The sequence below is a fragment of the Urocitellus parryii genome, chromosome 9 (assembly GCF_045843805.1).
Source record: "Urocitellus parryii isolate mUroPar1 chromosome 9, mUroPar1.hap1, whole genome shotgun sequence".
Classification (NCBI taxonomy): Eukaryota; Metazoa; Chordata; class Mammalia; order Rodentia; family Sciuridae; genus Urocitellus; species Urocitellus parryii.
Genome location: NC_135539.1, coordinates 13,385,326 through 13,405,223, shown reverse-complemented (window position 1 = coordinate 13,405,223; position 19,898 = coordinate 13,385,326). Strand labels below are relative to the sequence as shown.

General features: G+C 52.4%; 2 protein-coding genes across 3 annotated transcripts in view; one reads left to right on the top strand and one right to left on the bottom strand.

Moving 5' to 3' along the window:
- Positions 1-104: 104 nt before the first annotated feature.
- Knop1 (lysine rich nucleolar protein 1) lies at positions 105-11,988 on the top strand. The gene is made up of 5 exons (XM_026402463.2): positions 105-146; positions 2,799-3,721; positions 5,696-5,764; positions 7,653-7,733; positions 10,306-11,988. The coding sequence occupies exons 2-5, from the start codon at positions 2,801-2,803 to the stop codon at positions 10,615-10,617; spliced, it is 1,383 nt and encodes a 460-aa protein (XP_026258248.2). The 5' UTR covers positions 105-146; positions 2,799-2,800; the 3' UTR covers positions 10,618-11,988.
- Positions 11,989-12,077: 89 nt separating this feature from the next.
- Vps35l (VPS35 endosomal protein sorting factor like) overlaps positions 12,078-19,898 on the bottom strand; it is a 99,246-nt gene continuing 91,425 nt past the window's right edge. For both annotated transcript variants that reach the window (XM_026402461.2, XM_026402462.2), the window contains 3 exons: positions 16,956-17,074; positions 12,781-12,927; positions 12,078-12,340 (listed from right to left, as the gene is read on the bottom strand). In XM_026402461.2, the coding sequence (XP_026258246.2) occupies positions 12,242-12,340; positions 12,781-12,927; positions 16,956-17,074 (365 nt within the window). In that variant the 3' untranslated portion in view covers positions 12,078-12,241. The remainder of the gene's footprint in view (positions 12,341-12,780; positions 12,928-16,955; positions 17,075-19,898) is intronic.

Below are 19,898 nucleotides of genomic sequence, written 5' to 3'. Positions count from 1 at the left end.
TGCGGTTTCCAAGACAACCGCGTTCACCGAGCGGCCGCGAACCGGAAGGGGCCGGAACTCGCGGGGATGGACCAGCGACTCGAAATTGACTTCCGGGTCACGGCGGCGCTGGTCCTCACGTGGAGGCGGGGAGGTTTGGCCTGCAGGTAAGTGCGGGGCGTGCGGTGCAGGCGGGCCGCGGGGGGTGTGGAGTATGGGCCTGAGGGTTCCCGCGACCGAGAAGAGGTCGGGGAGCAGGATCCTGCACCCCAAGTCCCGCCCCCAGCTGCCCGTGTGCGCCGCCGCGTTCAGGAAGTTCTCCCGCCATGAAGCCGAGCCGCGGACCCCGCGGAGGCCGTCGCTGCGTGCTTAAGCAGAAGCTTTGACCGCGCGGGGCTTTGGAGGGAGCGCCCTTCCCCCTTTGGCTCGCCTGCGTCGTGCTAGTGAGTCTACGGTGGGAGTGGGGTGTTGGTTGGTGCTCGGGCTCTGGGGTCCTGCGGTCTGGGTTCGAATCCCTGTTTTGCCACTTGCTGAATTTAAAACGTTGGACGGGTGAACTAGGTCGCCAACGCCTGTGAGGTGGGAGAGTCACTTCAGTCCTTAGGAGACTCTGGCAGACGCTTAAAAGCGCTTTTGTAGAAAGCATTTGCAGAAGATGCACCGTATGGCTCGTTTCCTCTTCTGATTGCAAGAGTGCATACGTCTGGGGTCGGAAGGCCGAGGAGGAGGATCCCGCATAGCTCTGGATGGCAGAGATAGGAGAGAAGCCCATCTAAGTCCTGGTGGCTTATTTATTCTTACTAGCTCTTTTGACCACTCCTCCATCAGGGAGCCATGTGGGCTTGACTCCACCCACTTCAGGTTTGCACCTCCTCCGCCCACCTGTTTATCTTCAGCTCTTAGGCTCATTATGTTCCAGTCTTGATTGCCAACCATATGGTCCTGTTCACGTTACCTGTGACCAGTGCAGTCACCCTGAGCCTCAGACCCTGCGTCCGTGTGTCCAGCGAACATCTCCACTTGGATATCTCAAGGCATCTGTTCAAGCTAGCCTGTTTCCTCCAGCTGCCAGCCCTCCTGCCATTGCTTCCTTTGTCTCAGAGGCTGACATCATTTCCTTAAGTTGCCCAAGTTGCCGCTGTTCCCCAGAATCTTTCTTGACAACTGGTAGTAAATCCATCTTGCAGTCCTCACCACTGTCCTTTCTCTTATCTTGTGTATTATTGTTATGCCTCTTCCAAACCCACTGCTTTTGATGGCTGATGTTTTGTCTTTTATCTGTATTTCTAGCATTCATTTGTTGAGTATTTATTGAGCACCTGCTGTCTGCCAGGCACTGAGATAGGCTCTGGGAATACACCAGGAAATGGGGCGAAGAACAATAAATGAGCACCTGCCTCTCCAGGTGCTACTGGATGGTGTAATGAATGTACCTGAGATATAGCTCAGGCCTGGTCTGGCTTTTTGAGGCTGCTAAGTGCGGGTTGAGTCCAATTTGAACCCTCCAGCTCTGAAGCCAAGGAGTGCTGTGGGTTGGAGAAGCTCCTGGGTTTTCTCTCTGACCAGCCAAACCTACAAGGAGATATTTTGTTTCTAGATTCTCTGAATGTCTCCTTTTCCCCTAGCTTCTGTGCAGGAACTAGTCTGGTGCCTGGAGCCAGAGAAGTAGCCCAGGTGGAAATTAAAGTGTTTTAAGAGTCTTAATCCCTTCTCACAGAGACTTTCATTTGTCTAAGAAAAGGTAGACATTCTTGGTAGCTGTGTCATTGCCAATCATTAAATATTGGCGATCATTTTGAAATTAAAAAAAAGTGAAACAGTCCCCAGCATGATGGCACATGCATGTAATACCAATTGCTGGGGAGGCTGAGGCAGGAGGATCACAACTTCAAAGCCGGCCTTGCAATGGCAAAGCGCTGAGCAACTCAGTGAGACCCTGTCTCTAAATAAAATACAGAAAATGGGGCTGGGGCTGGGGCTCAGTGGTCACTATGAACTCAGAGTGCCTCTGAGTTCAGTCCCTGGTACCCCTTCCCCCCTCCAAAAAAAAAACCCAAAACAGTGAAACAGACTTAAAGTAGGATGTGGTTGCTACCTTGAACAGCTTCTGGTTTATTAGAGTTCTAACTGGGCTCCTCCTCTCACTGTGCCATGTGGAAGGCAATTAGGAGGGTATAGTTAACAAGAGTGGAAGGGGGAATGTTCGCTTTTAAGTTCAGAAATGAATTTGGGCTGTTTAGATAACCCAGAGTAGGAGCTGTGTTTATTGCCTCTGGTGGGATTCAGCAGGAGGGGCTGACCACTTTTCAGGATTTCTGTCTCCATTCAGCAAAAGGTATGTCCCTGTGGGCAGCTTTCTGATTTGATAACACTTGTACCCTCCGGGGCTGGCCCAAGATAGGTTTTTCTGTAAGTATTTGTTGAATGAATGACCAGAGGTTAAAGGAAACGTGTTAGAAAAAGGGACTGACAATGTTCTAAGCACTTTGCATGGATTATCTCATTTGTTTTCTCTAATATCCATTTGAGGAAGGAGGTTGCATGCCCCATCCCATTTTCCAGATGAGGAAACAGGCTCAGAGAAGTTAGGGGGTTGGTTCAAAGTGGCAGCAATTTAGATTTGAACCTAGGCCTATCTAAATGAAAACTTCTGCTACTTCTAATAGATCTCTCTTTGCTCCAAATGAATCCTGGCCATTTCCTTGTTCGCAGTCATTTCAGACCACCCACTCAGACACACGGTTTGTGCAGAACTTAGTATTGAACACCAGCCGCTGGATGTGGTGATATAACTTGTACTTTTTTTTTTTTTTTTTAAGGAATGATCACCAAGACCCATAAAGTTGACCTGGGTCTTGGGGTCCCAGAGAAAAAGAAAAAGAAGAAAAAGAAGAAGGTGGTCAAAGAGCCAGGCACTCACTACTCAGTTTTAAGCTGTGACGATTATTTTGTTGATGCTTCTCCTGTTAGGGCTGCATCCCCCTCTAAGAACGTGGGCCAGGCGCAAGCGCATGAGGTGCCTCTAGTGAAGAAAAAAAAGAAAAAGAAGGGCTGTGGCACCCTTTTCGAGGAGCGGCTGGATTCGGAGCCCAGGCTGAGTGCCAGACGGACAGAGGCCTCACCCAGCCGCAAGAAGCAAGCCCTTGGCCACTCGGAGTCCTTCAGCAAGGAGAAGAAAAAGAAGAGGAAGTCTTCATCGCTCATCACGTCCCATGGCTCAGTGACAAAGACCTCCCAAGACACCAGAAACGGTGAGGAGGTGACCAGAATTGGGAAGAAGCTCAGAAAACACAAGAAGGGAAAAAAGTCCGAGGACATTACAGCCTTCTCCAGCCAGGACCCGTGGCTCTACGAGGCTGGAGATGCCCCCTATGCGGGCTCCCTGGAGAACGAGGTTGAGGAGCAGGCAGCCTCAGGGCAGAAACGGAAGCAGGGGAGCCCCAGAGAAAGCAGCGGGAAGCTGAAGAAGAAAAAGAAAATCCATCAGGAAGGAGACGCCCTGTTGGGCCACTCCAGACTCCCCAGGGCCACAGAGAGCAGCCCTAGGAAAGGGAGGAAGAAGAAGCCGGTCTCAGTTGATGTCCAAGAATACATTCCAATAGGAGATGGCCCTTCGTCCCCGGTGAAGAAGAAGGTGAAGTCCAAGAAGAAGGCAGAGCAGCCAGTTGTAGAGGAGCTGACTCTGAAAAGGAAGAAGAAGAAGAGGAAAGAGAGTGGGGTAGCAAAAGGCCCCTGGAAGGAGGTGGGTTTCCTTCAGAAGTGGACTGTGCACTGGGAGGGTAACATGCATCTGGGAGAGAGCGTGTATGTGTGCCTGTGTGCACTTCTGCACATGGAAGGGTACTTATACTTTGGCACTTCCTCTTCCCCAACCCCTGCCTCCTCCAAGATGATTCCATTAACTAGGCTTTCACCCTAGTAGTTCCGCCACCTCCAAAGGAAGTGTCCTAGTGCCTCGGCGTGTTAACCCTGTCACCTTCTCACCTGTCTGGTGGGTCAGCTGTGCTGGTCATCCCCTTTTAATAGACACGGAAACTGAGGCCCAAGGGAGTTGAAGGCCTTGTCTGAAGTCATTCAACTGGTGAGAAGTAGAACTGGGGTTCAGACCCAGATTGGCTAGTTCTGATGTGGGTCTCTTTCTAGAATCCACCAGGGTATCATGTCTTAGAAGCCATTGTCACTGAAAGCCAAGAAATGACTGTCTTCCATGAGGATAAGACTTTCATGGTGACTTCAGAGTGGCGTCCCCTGTGTCCCTCAAGTAGTAGTGATGAGCACTTCCCTAGTGGTGGCCTGACCTGGGGACCGGCTGGAGCTGACCCTTAGGTGCACACATCTGAGGCCCACACTCTGCTTGCCGGGTCAGGCTGGGGGCCTGTGGGAGGAAGCTTGGGCGGGTGGATTTCTCCTGCTGTGCCCTCATCCATCAGGCTCCTTTTGCTGTCATCTTTATCTAGAAACTTGGGGCTAGGAGGAATCCTACAGGCCTGGAGCCAGCCCCTGTTATACATGAGTCCCATTCCCCAGGAGCCCCGAGAAAGGTGTCCCCTCTGTTTAGCATCCGCCACCCATGGATGCTGCCTCTCAGAGTAGCCTGCTGAGTCGGCAGGTGTGCGCGTGCCTACCAGATGCAGTCGGGGTGACCTGAGTGGGGTCATCCCTGGGTCAGCACACGTGTGCTGGCAGTTGTGACAGAAGGATCGGGATAGTAGGCAAGCCCTGGATCCCCCAGGGGCCTGGCTAGAGGGAGTCAGGGCAGGCCTGTGTGGGCCTCTGCCTCCCTGCAGAGGCCCCATGTGGCAAGTGGAGCAGTGGCATGGTGGAGGTGGGCAGAGGCCAGGTACAGGGGTCCCTAGAGGCCTCAGGAGTCTAGACTCTGGTGTGAACCAGATGGGACCCCTTAGGGGGTTGAGGGAAGAGGACATGCCCTCCATTGAGATTTTATTTTATTTATTTATTTTTTTTTAACAGGATACATTTTATTTTTTTTAAGAGAGAGTGAGAGAGGAGAGAGAGAGAGAGAGAGAGAATTTTTAATATTTATTTTTTAGTTCTCGGCGGACACAACATCTTTGTTGGTATGTGGTGCTGAGGATCGAACCCGGGCCGCACGCATGCCAGGCGAGCGCGCTACCACTTGAGCCACATCCCCAGCCCTCCATTGAGATTTTAAAGTGCACCTGAGCTGCAGTGTCAATGGAGCTTGGGTGAGGGCAGGGAACAGGTAGAAAAGGCTCAGGTGGCATTGTGGAGGACAGAACTGGGTGGTTGAAGCAGCCAGAGTGCTGGCAGGGCCCCACAGCCAGTCCGCATACCCAGGCTCCTGCAGCCCTCCCTGCTGTCAGCCGGGCCTGCACCTGCCCTGCTCTTGCTGGTTTGGTGTCCCTGAGGGAGGGCTCGTGAGGAGGCTGCACACTCAGCTGGCTGTCAGGAGACCTGGCTGGAATCAGCCTGTCCCTGAGCCTCACTTGATCTTTCTGAGCCTCAGTTTCACTGTCACGTAGCTTAATGCCCACCATTTTGGGAGGAGAATTTTGGCAGAGAGAGGAGGGGCAGGGCTTTGTTGACTGTGAAGTGTCGTCAGGGAGGCAGGGGCCCCCGTGGTGCCATGGTCTGGGATCTCTCTTGAACTCTGCTGTGACCTCACCCAGCTGGCTGCTGGGCAGAGACCATTCACCATGCACTTGAACCTGCCCACCTCTGCCCTCTCGCGCAGGAACCCGACACAGACTTGGAGGTGGTGCTGGAAAAGAAGGGCAACATGGACGAGGCACACATAGACCAGGTACGGCTTGGTTCTCCCTGGGGCCCTCCTGCTGCCTTCTGCCACCCCCTAGGAGCACAGGTCACAAGACCCTCTTCTCAGAGGCACCAGGGTCTCCAAAGGCTACGTGGCCTCCTCTGTGTGTGCCCCTCCCCACCTCATGCAGTTGCTGTGTGCTGCCTCAGTGCTCCAGGGAGGCAGCGGATGAGGGTGGGATGGAGCAGTCCTCTTTTGTGGCCCCTTGACCTAGGAGAGGAGAAACTAAGGGAGCATTTAGAAGTGCATTGAGTCTGGGGAGGCCTCTCAGGAGAGACAGGAGAGCACCAGGGCTGGTTGGTGCTGGGGCACTCCCTGGAGCTGTGACCTTGAGGTGAGGCAGAGAGGAGCAAGGAGCAATGAGGTGACTTGCCAGGGCCTCCATGTAGGGTGTGCCAGAGCACCGGCTCCTGCAGAGCAGCTCCCCAGACCCTGCAGGTTGCACTCTCTGGGCTCACTGGGGCCAAGGCCAGAGCCAGCGCTGCTGGAGCTGCTGGAGTGGGGCTGGGGACCACGCAGAGGGCAGCAGTGGGCCTTGACTGATGAGCCCCAGCCCAACCTCGGGAGTATGGCAAGATCTGGACCTCAGAGCAGCGACGCAGTCACTTCATTCACAGGCCTTTGCTTTGTGTTCATCTGTGCCTGCTGAACACCATTCTTTCTTTTTTTTTTTTTTTTTTAAAGAGAGAGTGAGAGAGGAGAGAGAGAGAGAATTTTTAATATTTATTTTTAGTTCTCGGCGGACACAACATCTTTGTTGGTATGTGGTGCTGAGGATCAAACCCGGGCCGCACGCATGCCAGGCGAGCGTGCTACCGCTTGAGCCACATCCCCAGCCCTGAACACCATTCTTAAGGGAGTTTCTAGCCACTTGGCTCGACCTCAGTGAACCTGCACCTTCCCTCTGTTTCCCATACTAGTTCTTTACATTTAAAACTGGGAAGACAGCATGTTTGAGGGAATGACCTGAAGTCTTTCCACCTACTGTCAGTTACCCTCTCATGTACCCTGCCAGGTTTTTCCCTTGTCGTTTATACGTGTGATTTTAAAGTTACGTGGACTCGTGCCCTGTACACACACCGCTCCTTTAGTGTGTCCTCTGACTGGACCGGCTTTCAGGTTTGGTAGATGCGCAACTTCCACCATCACCCACAGCTGCAGCACGGTTTCCCCAGAGGATGCACCTTCATCTTCTCTCATCCTTATAGCTGGGACTTATGTTGTTTTAGTTTTATATGATAGAAAAGGTCACCTCATTTCACAGCCTTTATAGATCAGAAGGGAGGAGGAGCCAAAAATTGGGGGACCTGATGTCAAACCTGAACCTTAAAGGCCCTGAGTCATCCTACCACACGTGTATGAGAGGTACCTACTGTGTGTCCAACTCTCCTCCACCTGGGTGTTTCTCCCACTTATCCTCTGAAGGAGCTGATGTTGTCTTCTTGGTTGATAAATTGGCCAGTGTTCAGAAAAGTTAGGTGACCTACCCAAGCCACACGGCTGGTTGATGGCAGTACAGGGATTCAAACTAGCCTCTGCCTTATTCTGCACACAGCCTCCATTTGTCTGGAAAATGGTGCCATCATCACAGGACAACAGGGCCTTGGCATTGCTGTTAGGAAAGTTCCCTCCCAGAATGGCTGGGAAGGTGGATGAGCGTCTGTTTGTAGGGAAAGTCATTCTCAGGAGACCCTGTCCAGGGGGGTAGGGCAGGCCTGTGCATCAGGACTGCAGCCCCAGGTCTAGAGAGGATGCAGAACCGTCCCCTGATCTCTAGAGAGTGGAGCTTGCTGCCTGCCGCACCCTCCACTGCCTGGCTCCATCTGTCTGAGTTTTTAGGTCAAAACAAAACTTGGTTTCCCTCCTTGCTCAGGTGAGGCGAAAGGCCTTGCAGGAAGAGATCGATCGCGAGTCTGGCAAGACGGAAGCTTCTGAAGCCGGCGGGAACTGGACGGTAAGTTTGATGCCAGGGTGTGTGAGGTGGGCTTGGTGTTCACACTCCAGCCCTTGCTGCTCAGCCTGGGGCATGGAGGGGGGACTGTTCATCCAGGCCCCAGGCAGCCCCAGGCGCTCTCCACCGAGCTGTCCTAGCCATTTTCCTTCCTTTGAAAAGGATGCTTGCCTTCTCCCAGGGAGCTGGCCGTGTGAAGTAAAGCCGTGTCCTGCTCTGGGCGAGTGAGCCGGGTGACTGGATGGTGGAGAACTCCGGGCAATCTTGGCAGCAGTGGGTGGTGTCCTGGGAGGGCTGCTGGGAGCTGCGCAGGAGGTGGGGGCTGGGTGGGAGGTGGCAGGCCTCTCAGATTGAGATCCAGGTTGGATGGGAAATTGCTGGCCTAGGACACATGGAAGGACACTGCGGGGACCATGAAGCCAGGCTGCTGGGGTGAGTGAGCTCAGCCTTGCTGGGTCCCTCCTCTCCATACCCTGTCACTCAGCTGAATCATTGCTTCCTGTTACCAGGATCCTCAGTGTGCCAGGTGTTGGCAGAGGCGGCCCAGGGCACACGTGACCCTTCATCGTGCTCACTGGCTGGTGGGGGTGCAGGGGTGGTGGGGAAACAGGAAAGAGTGGTCGTCCTGGGTCGTAGTGCCAGGGAGAAAACCAAGGTGAGGTGGGGAGGTGGCTTGGGAAGGTGACCTAGCTAGTGGTATGGAGGCACCAGCCCTGAGAAGACAACAGTGAGTGCAGAGCCCAAAGGTGGGCCACGGTGTAGTGAAGGCCAGCCAGGTGGCATGGTGGTTGGGACACAGTGTGCCTGCCCACCAGGCCAGCTTCAGCGGCTGAGGCAATAGTGGGGTGCTTACAGTGAGCTGCTGCAGGGGGAGCTCTGGGGGGCATTCCCCTGGGGAGGGGCCCATCAGAGGGCTTGGCCTGCTCACCTGAGGAGGGTGCAGAGGAGGAGGGATAGGGGGACTCTGTAACAGGCTGGACTGGGGCAGAGGGACCCAGGTGCTGGGGCAGGCTGCTCTCTTGCTGTCTTTAGCCTTTAGGCTGCAACGGCAGGAGGGGCTGCTGTGAATCTGAACACCTGCGGTCGCTTACTGACTCCACCACTTTGTTGAGTCTCTGGGCAGGAAGCTTCCCTGGGACTTGGCCTAGCCTGACGGTCATGGAATAGGGCTTTCCACTCTTTCTGTTGCTGTGCTTGGATCCTCCATCCTGTTGAGCTGAGCAGGACACCCTGACTATGGGGGACAAGAAACGGGGTGTCATCCTGGGCTGGGGTCTGCTGGCCATGGGCCTCTCAAGGCTGGCCATCCACCTGCTGATGAGCTCTCCTCCGACCCCAGTAGGAGCCGTCACCAGCAGCCCTGCTCTAGAAATCGCAGGCCAGGGAGACAGCACTCATTCCTGCACCTGGCCACCACGTAGCAGGGAGGACGGGTCACCAGTTCACTCAGAGCCACTGTAACGACAGCTGGTTCTGATTGTTCTCCCAGAGCCGAGGTGGAAATGAGCACTGGGCTGGCAGGTAGACAGTTCCAGGTCAGTGTTTTGGTGGGGGAGACTGACGGCGGGCCAAGAGCCGTGCGCTACATTTCTGGTATAAAATCTTTTAAGTTTCACCAAAGCCCCTTGAGATGGTAAATAAGGACACTGAGGCTTAGGGTAGGTGACTGGACCAGGTGGGGCTTTAGCCTGGGGCCACATGATTTGAAAGTTGGGGAGTTGGGTTTCTTGTGTTTCCCATGAGGTGTCTTGAGGGGCTGTCTCGCACTTTGGTGTATGTGGGGGATTTGTGCACAGATGGTAGAATGCTCTGGCTGGAATTGGGACCCCCGAGATGCTGGGCTGGCTCAGCCTCTAACTTGGCCTTGTGACTCTTTGTGGGCCTCACTCCTTGCTGCTGTAAAGTGCAGTGCAGCAGAGGAAAAACTCTTCAGTTCCCAGTTGCTCCCCTCCCCTCCCACTGAAAACAGTAGGCTGATGGATGAGCTGCCGAGGCCTGACTGGGTGTGGAGTAGGGGTGGGTAAGGTGGAGATGCCCTGGGCATATGGTTCAGGCCTATAATTCCAGTGACTTGGGATGCGGAGGCAGGAGGATGGCAGGTTTGAGGCCAGCTTGGACAACTTAGTGAGACCCTGACCTAGAATAGAAATGCAATAAAGAGGGCTGGGGTACAGTTCAGCGATAAAGCATCCTGGGCTCCATTCCTTGTGCCCCCAACCTCCCCCCAAAAAACCCAAGGTGAAATAAGGTGTCCTGTGCAGAGGGGAGCTATGTTGTGCCGTGCCGTTCCCCACATGTGGTGAGAGCAGAGCTAGGTGTACAGAGGGCTCTTGCTGGCTGGGCCAGAGTTGGACTCCACCAGGTTACAGTGTGGCTTGTGGCCTCAGGTCTGGGGCAGACCTCCGCCTCCTTATCAGCATCCCAGCATTCCTCATGGAATCCTTGTCGGGAATAACAGCAGGAAACTGCTGAGTGGCCCTCGAGCTGGCATTTGAACCAGCAGAACTGTCCTATTTGGAGTTGGGGGACTCCTTCGCATTCAAGGAAAATGATGGCCTTTTTCCTTTTAATGCAGGGAACCCAGTTTGGCCAGTGGGATACTGCTGGTTTTGAAAACGAGGAGCAGAAACTGAAATTTCTCAAACTTATGGGTGGCTTTAAGAATCTGTCCCCTTCCTTCAGTCGCCCACCCAGCATGATTGGAAAGCCCAACATGGCCATGAGCAAGAAGGCCGCGGACACCCTGCAGCAGAACCTGCAGCAAGACTACGACAGGGCCATGAGCTGGAAGTACAACCGGGGGGCCGGCCTCGGCTTCCCCACCACCCCGAACAGAGTCTTCTACATCGACAGGAACGCTTCCAAGTCTGTCAAGTTGGAAGATTAAACTCTAGCGTCTTGGCTCCCCAAACAGCCCAAATTGCTTTTCTTTACTTTTGCAGATGCAAGCCACCCGACAGTCCTCGATGGGCTTGGACGGACAGGTGGGGACAGTTCATGAGTTGGCAGCCAAGAGAATGCGTGAGTGGCTGAAACCGCCTGTCTGTCAAAGCTTCCATCCTGTTGGGCAACACCTGTGTTAATGATAGTGGCTCAGAGTCAGGGTGCAGCACAGGCTGGGCACGTGGCATCCCTGCACCGATGTATTTAATCATGATTGTGAAGTAGGTGCTATCATCCCTCCTACAGATGAGAGGCAGCTGAGGTTCAGGGATAAAGTAATAAGGCCGCTGGGGGTCGCCATGCACTTTTGTACCCCAAGCCCTTAGTCACACTTAGTGCTCTGAATGGACTTGACTGAGATTGGAGGAAACAGAAGTTTTGTAACATATCTAAATCTCACACAGGGATGGAATTCCTGATGAAGAGCAAGCTCATCTTCCTTCCCCCCGACAGAGTAGCTACAAGCAAAGAGGTATCTGAGGTGCCACCAAGCAGATGTGGCTGTGCTACTGGGAGATCACCTCTGTCCCAGCTGCTGTCTTTTCATCTAAGTGCGGAGTCGGATTTGACGTCCTTGTGCGCCCATCCACTGGATTTTGGACACGACATCTTAGAGAGCATTAGTCATGCCAATCAACCAGTGGCACATTTCCAGGGATGCGGCTCATGATTTCCCTTGGTCGTAGAGAGATCCTGGGTGACTGCTGTGGTGGAGACCCAGGCCCGAGAGCATGACATGGAAGTGTCATCATCAGCTGTGGCATGGCTTCCAGCTTGGGTTCTAAAGAGCCCCAGGTACCATGACCTGGGTGACAGGTGCTGCCTTCTTTCCACCCGGTAGCATTCTGCGTCTGAACGGAAGAATGTTCCAGTGAAGCCAAAGCAAATATCATACTTGACCTTTCTCCTTTGATCTTTTCAACAATCTAGTTGAGCTGTTTTCTTTAGGAAATGGTGATATCTGCTTTTCCTAAGTCTTCCGAGGTGTTTTAGGCAACATTCAATTCCAGATTTTAGTGCTTCTCTAACTCGAGGGTACAGTGTGGTGCAGTACAGCGAGTGGGTGCCGTAATGCACACCTGTAACCTCGGCAGCTGAGGCCCTTAGTAAAGTAGCAAAACCCTGTCTCAATGAAAAGGGCTGGGAATGTAGTGTAGTGGTCAAGTGCCCCTGGGCTCAATCCTCATTAACCCCTCCCCCAGAGGACTGCTTTTTCCAAGTTATTTTATGAAACACTACAAGCATATTCCAGGAAAGAAAGTTCTCGCATCCCTTTGTTACTCCCTAAAGGCCATTTGGGCCTCCCTGGTGCTTACTTCGAAACCAAAAGGCCACTTCACTTGTGCAAAGAAACACGAGAGATGCTGCTTGCTGCCCGGAGGACGAGATTTGATTTTAATGCTCTGATGATTCCCTCATTTTCACTGTCAGAATAACCTGGGGAGAGGCCAAAGCTTAAGCCAACCTGTGTGTAAATGAAAAGAAAGTAAAAAGGAAACTCAGATCCCGGCAGGAGTTTCAGGCAATACAGCTGCTCTCTGGGAGGGAGCTGCCACGGGTGCACTGGGTTAGGTCCTGGTCTGCAGAGGGAGCCTCAGGGCCAGCTCGGTCAGATGGCTCATGTCTGGCTGTTTGCTTCGCTTCTTGATGTATTCTAGAGTCTTCACCTAAGAAGAAAAAGATTGTCTCATTTTTGGTTCCTAACTCTCCTGGCAGCCCGGTTCTCCAGTGGCCTGCCAGTGTGCTTATACTTAGAGAACAGGAGTGGGGGGAAATCGGAGTCTTTGAAGTAAAACTTCTTACATCATGAATTGCCCCTAAAAAATTCAGGATTTGTATGTGACCAGGAATGACTGAAGATTTTAATGGATGAGGTTTTTATAAGGAGTAAACAAACCACCCATATTAAAAACTTGAGTTGGTTTTTAATTGAAAGTTACCACCTATAAATTCATGCTTTTTAACACTAGGAATTCTCAGGCCTGGTCCTTTTTTTTTTTTTTTTTTTTTTTTTTTTGGTGCCAAAACCTGAGATCCTGGTGCCCTTCTGACAGGGGAGACGGGCAGTCTACGTCCAGCCCTGATGCCGGGCCCATGAGTGCCTCACCATGGTCCTGGTGTCTGCACAGCCGTGCCTTTGTGCCAGGTGCCACAGGTTGACCGATAGCTGATTGAGCTTGTTGTTGCGCAGGTCCCCGTGGGCTATGATGCTGTTGAAGAAAGACAGGCCCAGCAAGCTCTGGCGCTTCAGGGCCTGGGGGGTGGAAGGGTGGAGATTGTTACAGCCTTGCACTGGGGCTCAGGACAGGTCTAGCAAGGACCTTGTTCATTCACCAACTCTGCCCCATCAGCCTACCCATGCCAGAGCCCATGGTGGGCATCATGGTCAGCAGCTTAGCTGACTCAAAGGGCCTCATGGAGGACTGGGTCATGCCACGGTACCCCAGCCAACAAACAGGAGAGGAGGTGACACCTTGGTAAGGAGAAGCCACCTGCACAGGTCCTGCCCCAAATGAATCAGGCTACACAAAGACCTCGCCGAAAGAGTCTCCCGAGATCCTTTCAACCACATTTCAATACAGCAAGGGAAGTTTTTTTAAGAAATTAAAAAAGGCATACATTATCTTCCTGGCTGGCTGTTGCATAATTCCTCAATAAGGATCCTATCCCCCAAAGCTCAATTCTCAAGGTTTTAACACCAGTCTGTTGAAGTCACATCACTGGAGACCTGGGAGGACCGGCTTCGGACAAGCAGTATTACAGCTGGACCAGGCTGACCCCCGTCCTCCAGAGGCTTGAGATAGGAGAAAGCTGCTTTTCCTGCGAGAACTGTCACTTCCAGGAAGTGGGGAGAGCCTGGCAGCCAACTTCGTAAGGCTCCAGACAGAAAAGGGGCTGGCTCCTTCACGTGCCCACAGGGGACAATTCTGGAAGCAGGCATTCAAGCAGTGCCAGGGCACTGGGGTTTCCAACAGTGGGCCTCTGCTTGGCTTGGCTCCTGGGGTGACCACTGGAGGATTCTGAGTTGTCCCTACTGAACTTCATGTGGCATTGGTAAAGGATGTGTTCAATTTCAGTTTGGTCTACATATATTTTTCTAATAAACACACACATAGACACATTTTCCATGAGTGTCTTTTTATATCAGATGAGACGTTTGCAGGAACAGTCCAGCTTTGCTGTTCTTTCAGAATTGAGAGTCCTTGCCATCAGCTCACTCACTCGCCTAAGTCAAACATTACTTTTATCCAAATATATGGTTTGGGGCTTATTTTCACTGAGCTGGGGTGGGTTTCAGGGCCATGGTTGTTTCTACTGATTAAACCCAGCCCACTTCCTGAGGGTGAAGGAATATTTTCAAACCATATGGCAGAATCTCGTGTGGGTGTGACTCATCTTGTGCTAAGAGGTCACTGGGCTAGAAGACAGAGGCAGCAACTGGTTTTGAGAAATCATGAAAAGATTAAGAATTCTGTGGTGGTGGGAAGGAGAGAATTAGTTTAGCATAAACCGAAAGTAAAGAAGTACCCACTTCTCCTGCAAGGCACAGAGGGCTCCCTTCTGCATGGAGGCCAGGAGAGTTCCTGGTGGCTGAATTGCCCCTCTCAATCCTCTCATACAGGTTTGTTAGACCTGTTTTCCAGGTGGGGTGCCAACACTGTTCTTTGCAGACAGCCAAGGCATCACTTGCATGAACTTGCCTGGAGTTCTGGGCTCTGCAGCCCAGAGCCCTTGGGGTCAGCAGGGGACCCTTCTGCCTGCCTTCCTCCCTAGAGATGGCCCTCTGAGGTGCCCTGAGGCACTTAGAAAAACCTCTATTGGGGGGCTCTAAATTTTTTGGGCTCTTGGACTCTGTACTGCAAACAGGCTGGCCCCTCAGGCAGTGCTCAAATATTCTGGAGAGAATGGAAATCCAAGATGTGAGTCACAGTCACCTTGCCAGGTCCACAGGGCATGCAGTGGTGGAACCAACCTATCCCAGATGGAAAACACTCAGGAAAAATAAATTGCCACTGTACTAGACGTATATTTTTTTCCTGTAGTTGTTCCCTGAACAGTAGATCAGGTATGTGATGGCTAATTTGAATTGTCAACTTGATTAAGAAATACCAAGGATTAATGGGCTTATGGGTGTGTCAATGAGGGTGTGTCTAGGAATGACTGGCATGTGGGGTAGCCTACTGAAATGGAGACCCTCCCTAAGTGTGGGCAGCACCATCCTATAGGATGATGGCTTGGATGGAATAAAGTTGGAAGAACAAGGAAGCAGCAGCAGGTGCAAGCTCCTTTCTTCTTAAACTGGTTCTTGATTGCTGCTGTGATTGTCAGACTCTGGCTTCTTCACTTTTCCAAAGAGGACTCTGCAGTGATTCTCCAGAAGCCTTTGGTCTCAGCCTAGGGTACCACCTTGATCCCACCTGTTCTGGGGCTTCAGCCTCTGGGACTGCGCAGCTCCTGGTCCCTCCAGCTCTCCAGCCTGCAGAGGGCCACTGGGGACTACCCAGCTTCTGGTCATGTAAGCCAATCTTGTAAGTCCCCCTTTTATATTTCCTGTTAATTCTGTTCCTCTAGAGAACCCTAACAAGGTATTTACATGGCATTTACATGTTGTTATAGATTACAAGTAATCTAGAAAAGATTGAAGAAAATAGGAAGACGTGTGTAGGTGACATGCAAGTACTATGCAGCTTACACAAGGGACAGCAGCATCTGAAGACTGGTACCTTCGTGAGGTCCTGGAACCAATTCCCGCAGGCAGTGGGATGGGACTGCGTTTTATGTGTGCTATATATTTTGGTGGTTTGGGAAAGGACATGGCAGGAGTGTCACTGCATACAGCTTGGAAGTAAGAAAATCCAGTTTGAGCTTGTTTTTTCTTCAAACTGGACAACTTCAAAAGGGTATAGGAGCAAAACCTGGGAAAGAGACTCTAGGAAGACACGGGTGGGAAGGCAGCGGGAGGGAGGGGAGGAGGGTGGGAAGCCCCTGGGAATAGAGGAGCCAAAATCCTCTCAGGTGTGGGGAGGGGGTGTTGCAAGGGACAACAGGTTTTTCCTGCAAGATGAGGTCAGGCGTGGGCCATCGGGCGACATCTAGGTGGGAATAAAAGCTCAGAGCAGCTCAGAGCAGAAGACCAAGGTTTGGAAGATCACAGGGAGCGGAAGGTCAGGGCCATGCTGCCAATCCAGGGGAGGATGAGGGGTGGGCCAGAGAGCAGGTCAGATTCTGTGGTGCTGTCAACTCCTGCGCCTCCACCTTGACCACAATGACAGACTAGTCTGTGCCTAAGCACCTGGCCAAGTGTCACGGCTGGGCTGAGACAGGGCTTGTGGGATCCACACATCTGGACCAAAGGTGCAAAAGCAGAAGCCACAGTAACTTGTGAAGGGAGCCAGACAGCTGATGAGGTCATACTGTATGGAACCTGCTGAACTCAATCATCTGCTTTGTGGATGACAAGGGACACACGCTCTGAAAGTAGCCACAGCATGTGGTAACAACCCATTTCATGGATAAGAGCATGGCTTCCAGAAAACTGCCTTGAGGAATCCCATAGCTATTGCTGTAGGATTCGGTTTTCTCCTCTAGAGGACGGTGGTGAGAAATGAAGCCAGCACGCAAACCCTCGACATCACTCTGAAGGGTAACGCCAGGCTGGACACCTCCTGTTGTCATTAGAGACACGCGCCACTCCTTGAAGGTAGGTGGCCAGGCCTTAGCTGGGCAGGACAGAGAGTACTAAAGAGGACGGCCTGAGGCACGGGTTAGACCTGTCCTATCAGAACCCCAGGGATTTCTGGATAAACAAACTTCCCTGTGCCTCAGTTTTCCTTTTGGTTAGTGAGAACGTCTGTCGGGCCAGTATGCACACAGGAGAGCTCAGAGAGGGAGTTAGTCCTTCACCACGTCCTGCTGGAGTACCTGGGCTTGTGTGAGGGATGGTAAGATGTGACAGGTAGACCCAGAGGTCAGACCCGAGACATCTGGTCATCCTGGCACAGCAGGTCCCTGCTCCCACAGAGCTCCCCTCAAGTGGGGGGGGGGAGGGGTGTGGAAGCAGAGGCAGTCCACAGGGGGGCAGGTGGGTGCTGGCTACGTGGGAAGGGGGGGCCTCAGAAGGTGTCAGATCAGGATGACAAGAAGGGGAAGCCCAGAGTAGGCGCGGTTCATGCAGAGAAGACAGGCGTGCAGGCCCTAGAGTGCTAGAGGAAGTGTGTTTGTGTGAACACAACTTGGGTGCAACGGTTTCCCTTCCATCATCAAACTTCCTGGGAAACCTACCTCGTCCTTGGCCAGGGTTTTCAGGTGCTCCAGGATCTGGGCCATCACAGTCTCACACAGCTTGTTGTTCTCAGCCAGGAACTTGGAGTCTCCCCCGTACAGGCTGTCGTTGGAGTCCACTGGGCCGCGTGAGAGAGAGACAGAGAGGGGCGGGGGAATGGGTTCAGTGCAGAGCACTGCTTGGATCCCCAGCATATGGGCAAAAGGAAATTTTTAAAAAGGCAGCCAGACCGACCCAGGCCTGTGGCCAGCAGGAGGAACAGCCAAGTGTCACACGGTTTCAGCAGATGGCAGCAAATCATGGCAGGGCAAATGGGAATGGTCAAATTCTCCCATGGGCCTTGGGCATCACAAGCACTTGGCCTTGAGAAGAATGTGTGCCACAGCCCCGGGGGTGTGGAAGTCACCCTGGCCCCAGGCCTTGGGTGGAGAGGGAGGCAGCAGCTGCCTGCCCACTAAGGGCTTCACCCATGTCACTGTACAGCCTCAAAAGCTGCACATGAACGAGATGCGCGTCACCTCCCCTCACGGATGGGCTCAGAGGCAGTCCCAGCCAAGACCCTTAACTAGGAAGTCAGCAAAGGGAAGGACACGGGACACAGGCTCAGCCACTATGGTGCCGCCAGTCCCCTGTAAGCCCCCGCCTTGTCGGTACAACCAGAGGCACCTTGACCGTCATTAAGTTCTCCAGGTCAACTTCTTTCAAAGCTCACATCACTTTGACGATGTCTCTTGCCAAAAAGTCCTCCACACTCTGCTTGGTCACCTCTGGTGACAACCACTGTCCCTCCCATGCAGCCAAGGACAGCCCGAGAGTGTGCTCCTGTCTCCTTCCCGTCACTCACCTTCATGCAAGGTGTGGTCTCCTCTGGGTAAGGGAAGGGCAGAGACGCCACAGTGAGCCGTTCTGCACTTTGGCTTTTCACTTACTGATAAATCTTGGAGCTACCTGGTGTCAGCTCAGCCCTGTAATGGCTGAACATGTTCCTCTGTAGGACAGACCAGAACCTATTCAGTCGGCCCCTGCTGCAAACACGACATTCCTTTGCAGGGCTGGAGATGGAGCCCAGGGCCTCGGTCGTGCTAAGCAAGCACTCTACCACGCCCAGCCCAGCCCCGCTTCCTGGCAGCTTGGCACCAGCTGGCCACAAAGCTAAGTCCACAATGAACCACAGCCTCTGCCTTGCGGGAGTTCATGCTTTCCTCCACACGGGGGGCTTCTCCCCTTCTCTCTAGGGTGCGCGATTGGTGCTCTCCTGGCACAGCCTGTCAGTGTGGGCACTTCTAGAGCCGGGGCAGGGCTCAGCAGTCAGGAGGAAGTACAGGGGCAGCTCCTGCTACTTCCAGTGTGGCAGGAGCCTACGATTTAGGCCACTGTGCCAGATGTGGGACATCCGACAAACTAGCAGCCATGCCTGTACCTTAGGAGGGCGCAGTGCAGCCCCTGTGCCAAGGACGCTGCAGCTCCGTGGTCAGGGACACTGCATAAACCAAGCGTGGCCAGCGCTTCTCTGCTGGAGTGTAATGGGTGCTGCTCTTCTTTCCTCATTTCATTACTCTTAGGATAACGTGGGAAGGATTCTGTCCCACAGTTCACAGGAGACAATGTAAGAAACACAGGAGGGCTGTGAAGCTGGACAGGGAAGAAGTGCAGTCTCACTTGCAGAAGGGAAGGCTGAAAGGGAGCCACGGTGGGTGGTCCTGTTGTGGTCCAGCCACCTGCAGGCGTCTGCAGAGAAAGTCACCCTGCTGGCTACCAGCAACAGAAACGGGTCATGTCCAACAGACCCCTCCAAGAGGACCAAGAAAAAGCGAAAGTACAGTGTTCAGGGATGGCTTCTGAGCTTTTAAGGTGACCCTAATAGGAAACTGGCAAATACCTCAATCATCTGAATAAAAAATACATTTATGTGGACAATATTTAAGTGGGAAAAAAAGAGGCAACTTTTAAAAAGAAAAAAAATCCAAATACGGAATAAGCCAAAAATTTCAAAAAGAAAAATCAACTTCATTAGTAATCAGAGAACAACTTTCTTAGCCCAGCATGGTGGTACACACCTGTAAATCCTAGAGGCTCAGGAGGCTGAGGCAGGAGGATCACAAGTTCAAAACTAGCTTCAGCAAAAACGAGGCACTAAGCAACTCAGACTGTGTCTCTAAATTTTAAAAAATACAAAATAGGGCTGGGGATGTGGCTCAGTGGTCAAGTGCCCCAGAGTTCAATCCCCAGTGCCCCACCCCCGCACACACACAGAGAAGAATTTTTAGAGAAAAATTATTTATACGAACGAAGGTTTGAAAGAATCTGGGAAAACTATTGGTGGAATTGTAATAGGGGAGAAATTATTATGAAAAGGCTGAAGAATTTCCTCTACTGCTACATACCATTAGGATGATTATAATTAAAAAAAATTAAGTTAAAACGTGGACAACAAGCGTGGGTGAGAAAGCGAAGAAACTGGAACCCTGTGCTTGGCTGGTGGTGATTATAACAGGGTGACGCTGCCGTGGAAAACATCTCAGTCCTCAGTTAAACACAGAATTACCATGGGACCAGCAATTCCTAGCCCAGATAAATGCCCCCAGGAACCGAAAGCTGGGACTCTTAACACCAATGCTCACATTCACTCTGGCCAAAAGGTGGAAACAGGTGAAGTGGCACACACCTGTCATCCCAGGGGCTCCAAAGGCTGAGGCAGGAGGATCGCGAGTTCAAAGCCAGACTCAGCAACAGCGAGGCCCCTAAGCAACTCAGTGAGACCCTGTCTCTAACACAAAATAGGGCTGGGGAGTGGCTCATTGGTTGAGTGGCCCCCAGTTCAATCCCTAGTAACCCCCCCCACCAAAAAAAGGTGGAAACAACTCAAGTGTATCAAAAGATGAGTGGATAAATAAAATGTGGCACATCCAATGAGATCAATCAGCCTTAAAAGGGAATGAAAC

Coding starts and splice junctions, on each gene's coding strand:
- Knop1 (XM_026402463.2), top strand. CDS start 2,801: ATGATCACCAAGACCCATAAAGTTGACCTGGGTCTTGGGGTCCCAGAG. Junction 3,722..5,695: donor CAAAAGGCCCCTGGAAGGAG/GTGGGTTTCCTT, acceptor CCTCTCGCGCAG/GAACCCGACACAGACTTGGA. Junction 5,765..7,652: donor ACGAGGCACACATAGACCAG/GTACGGCTTGGT, acceptor CTCCTTGCTCAG/GTGAGGCGAAAGGCCTTGCA.